This window comes from Camelus dromedarius, chromosome 4 (genome assembly GCF_036321535.1).
Source record: "Camelus dromedarius isolate mCamDro1 chromosome 4, mCamDro1.pat, whole genome shotgun sequence".
NCBI lineage: Eukaryota > Metazoa > Chordata > Mammalia > Artiodactyla > Camelidae > Camelus > Camelus dromedarius.
Genome location: NC_087439.1, coordinates 47,093,619 through 47,107,907, shown reverse-complemented (window position 1 = coordinate 47,107,907; position 14,289 = coordinate 47,093,619). Strand labels below are relative to the sequence as shown.

The 14,289-nt window shown below is 43.4% G+C and overlaps 1 protein-coding gene across 9 annotated transcripts in view; it reads right to left on the bottom strand.

Annotated features, from left to right (window-relative positions):
* Nucleotides 1–14,289, bottom strand: part of RAPGEF4 (Rap guanine nucleotide exchange factor 4) — a 273,372-nt gene that overhangs the window by 77,908 nt on the left and 181,175 nt on the right. For 7 of the 9 annotated variants that reach the window (XM_064484913.1, XM_031451662.2, XM_031451665.2 and 4 more), the window contains 4 exons: nt 8,252–8,305; nt 7,831–7,937; nt 3,865–3,986; nt 2,120–2,303 (listed from right to left, as the gene is read on the bottom strand). In XM_064484913.1, coding sequence (XP_064340983.1) covers nt 2,120–2,303; nt 3,865–3,986; nt 7,831–7,937; nt 8,252–8,305 — 467 coding nt within the window. The remainder of the gene's footprint in view (nt 1–2,119; nt 2,304–3,864; nt 3,987–7,830; nt 7,938–8,251; nt 8,306–14,289) is intronic. The other 2 variants (XM_031451663.2, XM_031451666.2) reach the window with 1 other exon arrangement.

Sequence of the window (14,289 nt, the reverse complement as noted above, 5' to 3'; positions counted from 1 at the left end):
AAGAACATAAGCCCCGTGTGCGGTGGCTTCAGAACCACATGCCAAGTCATCCCTTATTGACAAGGTTTCCCTGAGCCTGGGACTCAAGCATACGCATCTTCGTATGTCCCAGGGAAATTAGCAGAAAACCACGAAAAGACGAGGGGCTCAAAACAGGTTTTTTGGATTGATCTGATTTAACACTTCAGAGTCCTCAGCCTCAGCGGATGGGCTGCTTTGATGGTTAGGTGGGTTTCCATTGTGCTGGACGGGAGAGAGAACCTCACTAGCTGAGTGGAGGTCCCAATGGACGGAATAGTGTTCTCTTAAGAATGTGCCTTTAAGGGAACCCTCCTACACTGTTGGTGGGAATGCAGTTTGGCGCAGCCATTGTGGAAAACAGTAAGGAGAGTCCTCAAAAGACTAAAAATAGACTTACCATATGACCCAGAAATCCCACTCCTGGGCATATATCCAGAAAGAACCCTAACTCAAAAAGATACCTGCACCCCAATGTTTATAGCAGCACTATTTACAATAGCCAAGACATGGAAACAGCCTAAAGGTCCATCGACAGATGACTGGATAAAGAAGTTGTGGTCTATTTATACAATGGAATACTATTCAGCCATAAAAATGATAACATAATGCCATCTGCAGCAACATGGATGTCCCTGGAGAATGTCATTCTAAGTGGAGTTAGCCAGAAAGAGAAAGAAAAATACAATATGATATCACTCATATGTGGAATCTAAAAAAAAAAGAAGACAAATGAACTTAAATATAAAACAGAAACAGAATCACAGACATAGAATACAAACTTGCGCTTGCCAGTGGGGAGAGGGGTGGGTAGGGACAGACTGGGAGTTTGAGATTTATAGATACTGACAGGTATTTATAGAATAGATAGACAAGTTTATACTGTATAAAACAGGGAAATATACTCGAGATCTTGTAGTAGCTCACAGTGAAAAATAATATGAAAATGAATATATACATATTCATGTATGACTGAAAACTTGTGCTGTACGCCAGAAATTGACACAACATGGTAAACTGACTAAACTCAATAAAAAATAGAATGTGCCTTTAAGATGAAAACTCTAATTTGAAAAGATACACACACCCTCAATGTTCAGAGCAGCACTATTTACAATAGCCAAGACGTGGAAGCAAACTAAATGTCCATTGACAGAAGACTGGCTTAAGGAGACGTGGTGTATTTATACAATGGAATACTACTCAGCCATAAAAAACAATGAAACAATGCCATTTGCAGCAACATAGGTGGACCTAGAGACTATCATACTGAGTGAAGTAAGTCAGACAGAGAAAGACAACTATTATATGACACCACTTACACATGGAATCTAAAAAATTATACACATGAATCTATATACCAACAGAAAGACTTGCAGACATGGAAAACAAACTTATAGTTACCATAGGGAAAAGGGAGTGGGGAAGGGATAAATTAGGAGTATGGGATTAACAAACTACTACACATAAAATAGATAAGCAACAAGGATTCACTGTATAGCACAGGGAACTATATTCAATGTCTTGTGATAACCTATAATGGAAAAGAATCTGAAAAAATATATAACCAAATCACTTTGTTGTACACCTGAAACTAACATACAATTGTAAATCAATTACACTTCAATTTAAAAAAAAGAATGTGTCTTTAAGCGAAAGAGTGGAAGCTTCTCATGGGGTGAAAGGATGTGCTGAGTGAATGAATGAATGAATGAATCCACCCAGGCATAAGGAGCACAGGCATGAGGCCTGTGGTTCTGAGGACCCCTGCCCTACTGCATTAGGAAGAAAGGGGCTGCCACAGTCTGGCACAGAAGCAGAGCAGTTTCTATTTGCCATGGACCAAAGTCATTTAATGTGTAGATTCAGTTTTCATATCCTAGGCCAACTGCTAAAAGTCTCTATAGTTTTAACTCATGCGAAAGGGCAACAGAATTACCTGGTTCAAACAAAGAAAAAAATAGCAAGAGGCAAACACCACTGTGTCACCCCTTTGGAGTCTCCCCTTTGGCCCTGAGTGGAGGAAGGCCAGGACTTTTGAACTCAGCCTTGCCTTCCTTGGCCCGGCGACCTGCAGGGGGTGCCATCCGCTCTCACTCACGGTTTGCGGAGAATCATCCTCATGTGGGCGTCGGGGCCCATCTGCGACAGCAGCAGCATGGTGTCCTGCAGCTCCTCATCACACTCCTTCTTCTCCTCCTCAGTAGGCAAAGGGGCGTCCTCATGCTCGTCGTCCAGAAATCGATAAAATAAATATTTATCTTGGAAATGATGCTCCTGGTCCACTGCAGGGAACATGGAGGCAAGTGTCAGCTGCTGCACCTCTGCCTCCCGGGCCTGTTTACCAGAAATGAATGGATGGTGTCGGGCAGCAGAGCCAAGTGGCAGCAAGGCGGTGAGACTCCGCACCCTTCTCCCTCCGCCTCGCCCAGGGCGGTGCAGCTGGACACGACCTCCGGCCGCAGCCCGGCACCTCACTGCCTCTCCGACCCGCCCACCTCCTGAGCCGCCCTGGGACTCTCTTACCAGGACCTGCCAACTTTTCTGAGATGAGCACTTGACTGGTAAAAATTGCCTCGGTGACATTTTCTAGCCAGTGGGTTGTGTCCCAAACAGGAAAATAACCTACTGCCAGATCATGCTCTGTAATGGTTTTTTAAAGCACAGACTTAAAATGAACACCCTACTTTGTCAAGATCAGATCTGATGCTTTTCTTTCTATAGGTACTGTTTATAAACACGTCTGTCTGCACTTAAAAAATAAGGATAAAATTAATTGTCTGAACAAAACTGACAAGACCAAACTTCTAGGTCTTATACCCCTACAAGGATCTTAAGGTAAATTCCTGCCAGTTAAAGTTTTAAAGAGTTTTTTCTCTTGTTCCCTTTAAACAAGAATATTTAGATCTCAGTGGGGCAAAGTCATGAACTTGGCTCAGAATCCCTCAGCTAAGTCTCTTAAAAGCTTTTAAGCCCCCTTTCAAGAAAGAGCATCAATACTGTCAAAAATTACAGAGAAGTGGTAGATTCTTGTTGCTCAAAATGTGATCCCTGGAACAGCAGCAAGTGCATCTTCCGGGAGCTTATTGGAGATGAAGATTCTCAGGACCCATCGCAGCCCTGCTGAGTCAGAATCTGCGTTTTAGCGAGAGTTCCAGGGGATTTGTATACACAGTAAAGTCTGTGAAATGCTGGCAAGACCATCATTAGATGCCCAGGTATTAAAAAAATGAATGATTTTAATAGTTTGTCAGTTTGGAAAAGTGATCTTTAAACAAACGGCATGAGGAGCTGAACCACAGTTCCACTCCAGCCCCAAACAGTTACAGCTCAGTTACAGCCCCTGCAAATATCAGGGGCTACATACACCACAGGGCACACTCCTGACATTAAATATGGTCATTGTGTGGGTACACAAATTGACTCTCCCAGGAAACGCAGCTTCTGCATTCATTACTCTCTTTCGTGTCATCAGCCCGGCCACACACTCCATTGCCTTTTCACTCGGTCCCTGCATCAGGATTGCTGCGCGATGCTCAGAGGATAATCACGCTATCAACGAACCGTGAATGCAAACTAATAAACATAATTGGAACTGATGCGCTCGGGTTGCAATTTCATCTTCCCCTCATACGCTCTCCCAAGTTAGGAAGGTACGATGGTGGAACACTGCAATCAACAGCATCCACTCACTGCATTTATTTTGCTGAATGAAGATGCTAGTGCGAGTCCCTAAAGGGATCATAATTCTTTCTGGCCCATTTGGGAGTTCAGCAGCAACTCACCCTGGGAAATGCGCTTAGCATCTTTTGAGGGTTTTTTTCCAGAGACTGTGGCTCATCTTACCGTGGTTGAGGACACCGTCTTCTACCAGGACTTGCCACATGCCAACAGCCTGAGTTCGGGAGTGAACACACGGAGTCTGTTGCAGCATCCAGTCCACCAGCTCGGTTCCCACACAGCATTGTCTAAGGAGAGGTGGGATGCAAAGGATGGGAAGTCACCCCCTTGCAGATGAAGGAGGGGAGATGGATTTTGAGGGGAGACCCTCCCGAAGGGCTCAGAGCTCTTCCACCAGAAGGGGTCTTAGGGCAAACAAAGCACTCCATGACGTGGCCTCAGGTTCCCACACTTTGGTACAAACCAATAAAACCACTCAACTCATGAGAGAACCTTCTAGGCAAGGCTGGCCAGAGGAAAGAGCACTGCAAGGTGCAGCACCAGGGGAGACGGCAGGGCCGCTACAGACAGGGAGCACAACGAGGTGAGCTAATCCCAGGGCCAGAAACTCTCGTCTTGAGCTGGTCCCGGGAAATCTCAGTGCAGAATGAAGGCAAAGCATACTTCTGAATTCCTTCACTCGAGCTTTGTGAGGAATGAGTTAATGTTTGTGAGGCACCAGGAGGGGCTCCATGAAAGGCTCTGTGTAAGTGCAAAATTATATAGCACTTTCTGTCTTCAAGTAATACTACTGATCCTCCTCAGAGGGGTGCTGGGAGAAACAAGCAATTAGCAATGCAGATCTCTTGGAAGAAAGTTCGATGTAATGAGCATCCGCACTTCTACAGAGCCACTCATCTAAGGAGCTCCAAATGCTTTCTGTATAGTGACACATTCATCCCTCAGATGCTCCTCTGTGGTAAGGGATGGGCAAACTATGTGCATTAGTCAGGAAACAAGTAACTATACAAACACATAATAGGAACTCCTGAGACCTGCAGTGGGGAGAGATGGGCAGGTGTTCGTGGCATGCCTGCTCAATGGAGGAAATGGGACCGTGAAGTCTTAGGGAGGAATCCCAAGGGACAATGGAAGAAGCAGGGAGTCACAGAGCAGCTGGCTGCCTGCAGCTGGGTCTGAGTCACTGGTGGCCTCCCCTCCCATGCTAAGGATGCCATCATCCCTGGGGCACCGAGGCTGGTTCCAGCCCAGGGAGCTCCTCTCTAGTTTGAACTGGAGGAGACTCCTGGGGCTGGCCCACTTGAGGAAGAGCTAGGCCTGGGAGGAGGCGTGAGATACAGCACTGGGTCTGCTACTTATTAGCTATGTGACTCTAGCCATATCGTTTCAAATCTCTGGTGCTCAGACTTCTCATCTGTGAAAGAAAAGAGGAGGAAGAGATGGCCTCTAAGGCCATGTCCAGTTCTGATACCTTAGGAACTCTGAAATCTGACAGAGTTCTTGGAATGTCCTGATTTGGGTCTGATCTGAGAACACTCCATAGAGAGGATGTACCGAGAAGGCTGTTAGGTTTCCAGGACTGCTCTGATTTCACTCTCTACCCACACATTAGAGCTTCTATGGGCACAGAGGCACCTAGTTCTATTTATTCAGAACCAAACGTGTGACCTGTCAAAATGTTCCTCTTCTACTTCGAGAATTTATTTATGGAAAAAGGCATGTAAAAGTATTTTAAAAATCAAATCAATTTCAAGGGGATTTTAATACAATGATTACTTTTACTAAAAAGAGCACATGGAATTGAACTGCTCGCAGAGCCGCTGGGCCCTGGGACAGGGCACAGAATCTGGCAGTCAGAACGGGGAGCAAAGACACGCAGCTGTGCCGCGTGTAACTGTGCTACGTAGGAATCACTGGGTTTCCCCTCCATTGATGACCTTCACTTGTCTTAAGATTAACAGCAAATCTCTAGCATGGCGATCACCGGGGTAACACTGCATCTGGGGAGACCTCAATCCCCTAACACTGCAGCAATGACGTAAGCGGGCGAGAAGCAGTAGGGAGGGAGAGGATGCAACTGGAAAAAAGATCTGGGCAAAGGAACTCAAAATGTCTTGCAGGAAACAGAAATCATGCCTCTGGCTTTCACTTGAGTCCATGGGTCATTATCAACAGGTCATTAATTTGTGTCATAGGGTGTGGAACAGACATGACACCTATATTTCAGGGGTTTAAAATCTTAGTACTATGGAGCAAGAAAGAGATTATGGTTTCTTACTTCTAGTTTCCATTATTTGTCACCAAAGATGACATATTTAATGGAATTTCCCTAACGCAAGTCAACACTTGGGAAAGTATAATCACATCTTAAATTAAGGAAAAAATAATAAAAAATTTTAAAAGAAAAAGGTTCTTTAGCCGTGTGAGATTTTGAGATCCACTTGATGAGTTAAAAAGGTTGAACTCTCTCTCTGAGGACACGGACCCATGATTTTTAACCTTTACTTCCCTCAAAATTATAGCAGTGTGTAGGAACTACGGACTCCACAAAGAATGAACTTCCAGGGTTGAAGGAAAAGGCTTCCAAATGTAATCATCCAAAATGGTAGCTGGTAAATATCAACATTAAAAGGGCAAGAGGAGCAAGTTGACTTAAGAGATGGAACATCCCCTAAGAGGAACATGCTACTGATACGAAGTGTTTCTCAAATTCCATCTCATTTCTGGAACTCTATCAAGAGGCCAATCTAACTGTAACAAATAAACTGTCAGTTTTGGCCTTGTCAACATATTCATGACAGACACAAGCAGAAGAGTGTTAGTTCGCACGGAGGGCAGAAGAGGACGAATATGCAGTGTCTTTCCGTTTCTGTCCTTGGGAAAGAGCCTGAGTCTTGAGGCGCATATCCTGGAAGGTTTGCTAGAGGGTGAACCAGGTATCATTTTACAGGTTCTGTCGTGGTTGACAGTCACTAGAAAGATATATATCCTTCATGGTAACTTGAAAATTTATATTCTAGCTTTTTGCCATGTCTTGTGAATTTGGTTCTCAAATGGGTTTTGACTCATGTGAAGTCTGGTGGGTTCTGAGGTCATGTCTAGGCCAAGTGAGAAAGAGAGTCCAACTGATTGCTTAAAGAGGGCTGCGAGTCTGAACCCTGGGTGCAGGGAGAGGGAGTGAAGGCTTGAGTGCCACATACGGGCCATTCTAGTTCCTAAACCCTTACTGAATTGATAAAATCAAAAGTTGAAGATTAGCCGTGAATCCTTCACTGACCCACCTTCATGACCCACCGGGTTCAGTCATCCCAGAAGGTTCCACTAAATCACACGGGCCCAGTCTTTATAATTTCTTAACTCCAGTGATAATTGTAATGAGTCTTTATTCTGTGTGATTATAGATGAGATACAGAGTTGAATATCTTACCATATACATACTAGAATGAAATCCTACATTAGAAAGTAAGTTACATAAAGTGTATTTTATATTTTTTTCACTCTTGTATCCTTAGGGTTTGGAACACAATAGTGCCTGGGGCCCAGTAGGAGCCTAATAAATTATTTGTGGAATGAATGAATGACAGAATGAATGAATGAAAAGGTCACTGAACTCGGAAATCGACCAACCATGGTTTAAACCCTGGCTCTGCCACTCACCAGATTTGTGACTTGGTCAAGGAAAACTACTTAACCTCTCTGGGCCTCAGTTTTGTCATCTGAAAGATGGCCATATACCTACCTCACAGGTTGTAATGAGGATGAAATGAGATGATGTATGGAAAGTGGCCTGCTACAGGGCTTCTGGTATAAAGAAACACTCAGTAAATGTTAGTTGAATCTCCTCTAAATCTAGTAGCTTTCCTAAAAAACACTAGCAAACAGAAATACAAAAGCTTTCTTTGTTCATTACAGTTAAACCAATGTCTAAGCAAATTAGTTTAGGAGCAACTGCTGGGAATATTAAAGATAACTAAAGTTAAGTGGGGATGTAAGGCAAGCTTTGAACTTCCAGAGCCTGGAGGATTATAAAACCTGCTGCCCACAGATGGACAACAGGGAAATTCAAGTTTGTTCTGATTTCACTACACGTGAATCTGAGGGGGGCATGGCCTGTAGAATTACTGCACATACCTGTACGTCTTTAGGTGGTATTTTCTGTCTCTTATCATGTGAGGTGCTCGAGAGAGAATGGCATTTCGTAAAATTTTTCCAGCCCTGAGGATCTTCTCTGAAGGAACCTGAATTTTAATTGGGTGGAAGGAGGGGAAGAGAAAGAAGGAGAGTTTATAGTTGGAAAACAAACCAGGTGAATCCTTAAATCACTTTACAATCTGACTCTGCGCTTGAAAAATACAATTCATTCATACATTTATGTGTTCACTTGTGTGTCATGTGACCGTCTTACACTGAGAACCGAGACACACTGAATGTGTATTGCTTCTAGAAAGTGTATCTGAAGTTTCCTGAGGTGATGCTCTGACATCTGGACCATTTCTGGTAGTTACTTAAGAAGCTAGCTCTGCTGGCTCATCACCCACCTACATCCCATTACCTTGGTAATGGTGTTAGCAGGACGAAGAGGAACGTGAGGTTCAATGAGAGGTGTCTGAAAAATAAAATGTTAAAGCAAAAGAAAATTAAACAAAAAGTTCACTAAAGAAAATCATGGGTTGGGGGATAATAAGCATCCATTTTATAAAACTCAAAATAGAGTTTAAAAAAAAAAAACCAAGAGATAAAATCTACCTATAGAACTTGAATGCATAGGCATTCAAAGGGCAAAATTAGACCATTCAATTTGCCAAAAATTTAAATACGAATTATTGAAAATGGAAAAAACCAAACAGATAGGAATGATTAGATGTTTGTAGGCTTAATGAGAAGGAAATCCATCAATATCTACTCAAAGCACAGCAAACATCAGGGCAGAGGGAAAAAGCAAAACAAGGTAAGCATGAATAGAGATTAAAATGACCTATCTCAGGGGATGGGGTAGAGGGTTGATTTAGAATGGAAATGAGCGATTTCATCCTTTCTCATGTAGTTATAATTCTTTTCCTGCAATTTGTAATTTCAGAAAGTTTTAATTTTTAAATGATGCTTCTTGGTGGCTTTATGCACTCAAGTTCCTAGAACCCAGCGGGGCAGCTAGCATACCATCTCTCTCATTTGCCAAGTGGCGTGCAAAGTTTTCAGGATTCTGTGACTGTCAGAACAGCTCCAGGATCTAGATAAAGCTCTTATCTTTATCTACATTCTTCAGATGAAGGTGCTGAACTGGAATCCCCAGGAAATGACTTACTACACAGCTACACAGCCCCCTAGTCTTACGGAAAGCCCTTCACTCTATTTTTCTGAAATATCTGGTCATGGCATTTCCAAACAGGGGAAAGATACATTTAGTCAAAGGTGGTGGTAGAACCATCAATACAACACTGTTTATGCCACTTTCAGAAGGCAAGAAAAGACAGCAGGTTTACTTTTGAGATTGCAATGGGCAGAATAATGGCCACAAGATGGCCCCAAAGATGTCCAGGTCCTTATCCCCAGAACCTGTGAATATGTCAGATTACCTGACAGAAGGGACTCTGCAGATGTACTTAAGTTAAGGATCAGAGTCAGGATTTCTAGGTGGTTCCAATATAATTACAGGGTCCTTAAAAGACGGGAGAGGGAGGCAGAAGAGTTAAAACTAGAGAGTAAGAATCAGCCCAATTTTGCTGGCTTTGATGATGGAGGAAGCCAAGAGTCAAGGAATGAGGGCAGCCTCTGGAAGAGGGAAAAGGCAAAACAATGCGTGATTTTCCCTGGAGCCTGCAGAAGCAACGGGCCTGCTGACACTTCGATTTTAGCCCAGTGAGACCGATTTCAGACGTCTAAGTTACAGCACTGGAAGGTTATTCACTTGTGTCGTTTTAAGCACTGAACTTGTGACAATTTGTTACAGCAGTCACAGAAATCTAACACAGACATTATTATAATTTATACTAAAAACTCTACTTTTTGCAGATAGAATCTATTCCATTGAAAATAAATTGGAAGGTTTTTCCTTTAGTCCTAATTTAAAAAATATAATCAATGGGGGAAATAAAAGTCAGTATTAATTTTAAGTACTTTTTGTAAATATAAATATACATGTATAAATGTACACTTGCTTTTTATCAACAATACATTTCAGATGAGTTGATGTTTTTAATGTTATAATAGAATTAAGGAAGAAAGGGAAACGAACTCTAAGCTTTAAGAAAAGCATAGATAAGACAGATTTATTTAGAACGAAATCTCACTGAACTTAAACATTTTCATCACCTTGTTGGCAACCAGTAGACTTTTTTTTTCCTCTCTAAATCACTAGAGCACAGGTGTCAAGCAATATGACAGTATTTTAGCAGCAGACTATTTGCAATCAGCATAGACCAAGGAATGTCAATCTGATCCAATTCAATAGCAGCTTTAAACAGAGACCAACTTTGTCCCGAAACAGCCCATGTTCCCTCGTGGCAGATTTTGATGGGAAAGGGACCATAAGCTCACAGAGCCTGTGTGCTTGTACCACCTCCTCATAGAAGACAGAATTCTGTGATGCCAAGTCACCTGGGAAAATGTTCAAAAGTGCCAGGCCAGCATGCACCAGAGTGCTGGAAATGTGTGCGGTCAAAAATGCTGATTATTTCCAAGCTGTTGAGTTCCCACTACTCAGGCATCCTGTCTCTTTACATTATACAGGTTGGCTTCTATTTCTAAGACTCTGTCTAGTTATGTATCCAAAGTTTAGAAGCCTCTGGTTATTCTTGAAAATAAGAGCAGAAAGCCATTTTTTCTTCCTGTCTTGGAAGAAAGAGGGGCAGGTATATGTGGTCTAGAGTAGATGGATGGAGGAAAAGCTTCTGAGGAAACCTTTTCTTTCCTATGAAAAAAAAATCTATTTTCCTTTGCAATAGTCCTTGAGAGCCTGGCTGAGCCAAAGGTCAAGAAGATGCCCATGCTTGGGGATTACTGATGGCTGTTTATTCTTTGGTAGGTACAATGAAACATTATTTGAAGATTGCATCTTTTTAATTTGTTTCTACAGAAATGACTACACTTAAGCAAAAGGGCTAACAGAAGGCCCCTGGTAGTTAATTTGGTTGGATCCTTGGAACCATGAAGAGAACGTATTACCAAAGCGGAGGAAGAATCAGGTTTCAACCAGTATTGTTTCTTTGATTTGCAACTTCTAAAGGGGCAAAATGTACACGAGGTTGCCTTTTAGCGAGATAATCCCAGTACCTGTTCCAGGACCAAGAGGCTGTTTAATCTGTTGAAAGGCAGCCTTCTCAGAACCTTCCCCAGCTCAAAGATTTCAGGTTTGGAGGCAACAGAATGAATAGATGCTTTGAGAGGGGGAGAGTCCCTTTATTTAAATAAAACCTCCAAGGAACACATGCAGGGTGAAAGCAGGGAAAGTTTTATTTGGGGGGAATAAAAATCTTTGAAAGGGACACTGTACCCAGGCAAGCTTCTGTGTTCCAAGGGCTCCGCTGGTGGCCAGCGGCCGTGTGCCGCGAGGTAGGGGGCGTCCGTGACAGGTGAGCCAGGCCCGGGGAAACAAAGACACGGACGATACCTGTTCAGGGACCCCTCCTTCACGAGGGTGGCGTTACCACTTCTGTATCTGCTTATTTATGTCTTTTTTGGTTTCCCTTGGTTTTCAGGCGAAGTTTATATTTTTGAGAATTTCACTTTAGCTGAGCTTTACAGAAATGAGAAGAATTTCATTTTGCAAATGACAAGGGTAAACAGGAGAGGAAAAGGAGCAGGCTGGGGAGATGAGGGAGAATCCAAGCAAGAAAAGCAGCCCCAAAGGGAAGATCAAGGTAAGACCAAGGGTTTCCTGCGTCGGGCCCTTTACCTGTGTTCTCTGCATGAGCACCTTCATACGTGTTATCTTCTTATTTTATTATTATTCTTATATTTTATTGAGAAAACTAAGGCCAGCAACACATAGGGACCGAGCTCACCCAGCTGATGACCAGAGAGCTGGGAGACGAGCCCAGATCAGTCTTACTCCAGTGTCTACACTGCAGGTACAGTGACCCCACCCCATCTGCTCTTTTCTTCTAGAGACTTTGTGGCTCACCTTTTGGAAGAGTTAATGTTCTATTTGGTTAAAGTTCATTGAGAAAAGTGCATCTAAGCCCTTCTGGCTTATCAGGTACCAGACCTGATCTTATGAGTTTCCAGTAATAAATGTTTACAATGTCCTGCTGAGATGACACGTTAGCACCATGCATCATGCTTGGTTTGAATTAACTTTTTTTTTTAACATTTTTTATTGATTTATAATCATTTTACAATGTTGTGTCAAATTCCAGTGTTCAGCACAATTTTTCAGTCATACATGGACATATACACACTCATTGTCAGATTTTTTTCTCTGTCAGCTACCATAACGTTTTGTGTGAATTAACTTTTTAAAAAGCAACTTGGTGACACGAAAACAACACGGCACTGAGGAACCGCCCTGCCAGGGCTAAGACAAACGTACCAGGAAGCTAGGTAGCAGCCAGAGTCTGGGCAGGGAAATGGGAACCATTCAGTGTTTCCCACGGAGGGAATTTAATGCCGGGAACTAGCTCTACAGGTGGTGGAAGAGCTGAGAAGCCTGAGAGGCGACTAGGAAGTAACCTGGCCGCGAGGCAAGCGGGAAGCCCTCAGGTGGGGGTGCCGAGGAAGCAGGCGGCATCGCCAGACCCAGGTGTCCTGGTGGCAGCGGGCACCCTGGAGCGCCTCAGGGCCCCAGATGCACAGCCACTGCTGGAGATGCCGCCACCCTCTCTCCGCTGAGGGGAGCGAGAGATCCTTCCGCATCCAATCTCCCTCCAGCCACAAACCAGAGAAATAAGGAAAAGAGTTTCATTTTATAGATGATTAGATTACACAGAAAAGGGAAAGAAGGGTCATGGTGCTATCAGTGAGATGATCAAAGTAAGAAAACTAACCTTGTAAAAGCAAAACCAAGGCCGAGGAAGCCTGGAAAACACACCCTGCGGGGGGGTCAGCCTCCTTGTGATGCACAGCAGAGCACAGGACGGGCAAAGCAGTGCTCGGAGGACACACAGCCCAGGCCCTGCATCAGGGTGGTCGCTGTGACCACAGAGTGAGGGGGCGGGCAGGCTGCCCCACGTTCCACCGCGGCCCTCTCACCCTCTCCTATTCGGTCCCCTCCCAGGCACCTCGTCCTGGAGGAGGCTATAGGTAAGGAAGGTGGTCAGTGGGTGGCTTAGAGCGACGCTCCATGACTGCTTCCTCGGCTGGTTTCCGGGGCTGCCCTATGTTCTGACCTGCAGCCGGAAACCACATATCACAAATGAGCCCTGGAGGGAACAGACCCCTCTCAGATTAAATTTCATACCTCTCAACCCATCAATCATGTGCTGAGGACAAAAATCCTTCCTCCTGACCCGGGCATGAAAGAATCCGAGCTGGGCTGTGGAAACGTGATGCTAAAGAGCTGGGCAGAGAGGACAGATAAAGGCAGAGGTGTTCTGCTTTCTCTCTGCTTTTCTTGGCGCTCTCCATGGAAGACTTCCCTCAGGATTGGCCGTAATTGGTTTTTGTTTGTTTCTGGAGAGGGGATGCATTCTACTGCTTTTTTTTTTTTTTTTTTTTAATGTTTATATTACTACTGAAAAGGAGAAACAGTCAGGGAAAATATTCCTTTTGGCACCAGAGCCAATTCAGAAATACTAATCAGCTGATGAAAAATACGAATTTAGCCTCCATTACATGGTGCACAATAACTCCCCGGTAGATCATAATGAGGTGTAAGGCACTGTAATAGCCTCGTGAAAGACCATATTCAAGCCCTTTTGAAAGGGGGTGATGCTTTTTCCTCAAGTATTTGCTCACAGAAGCCTTCTGCAAGGCACAGCATTTTAAGCCAGGAGATAAGAATGACACGCTATATTGGGACACAAAGCTCATGGCAGAACTCTGGCAACCGGGTGTAATAAAAAGTCACATAAGCCCACATTCAATTCAAGTATTTAAGGAAGGCGTGTGCAAAGCCACGTGCTAGGCTAACACAGAGACTCTGATAAAGCACCGGGTCTAAATGAGCTCTTGATGTGTTTGGGAAAGCAAAACTTCATTGGGTTAAACAGTTAGTGAGAATCTGAGTCAACGAATAAATGCAACATTTTAGGATTTCCAGTTAATTTTCTTCCGTTCAGGTGAGAAAATTTTGGGGAAGGGGGAAGAATAATATTTAATTTTTTTCAATGAAAATGATAATACTTTCAGGAGTTACAGTCCCTCGTTTTCGCATTTTGGGCTAATACAGCTAAGGTCTTAGAAATGTACGTCTCAGTCTTGTGACAATTATCATCAGCGTCATCACTGAGCAGTTGAGACTGAAAGGACTAAGTCAGACTCACACAGATTTCACCACTCCGAAATAACTATGTCAGTTTTCCCACTACTTAAATAATGGAAAATTTCATCTACAGACCTCTTTGGTTTCCATCCATAGGCTTTTTAAAAAGTCTTTCCTAGTTCAAAATTGACGTGTAGATTTCCAGTTTCAGCTTTAACATGTAGAAGTCGTCA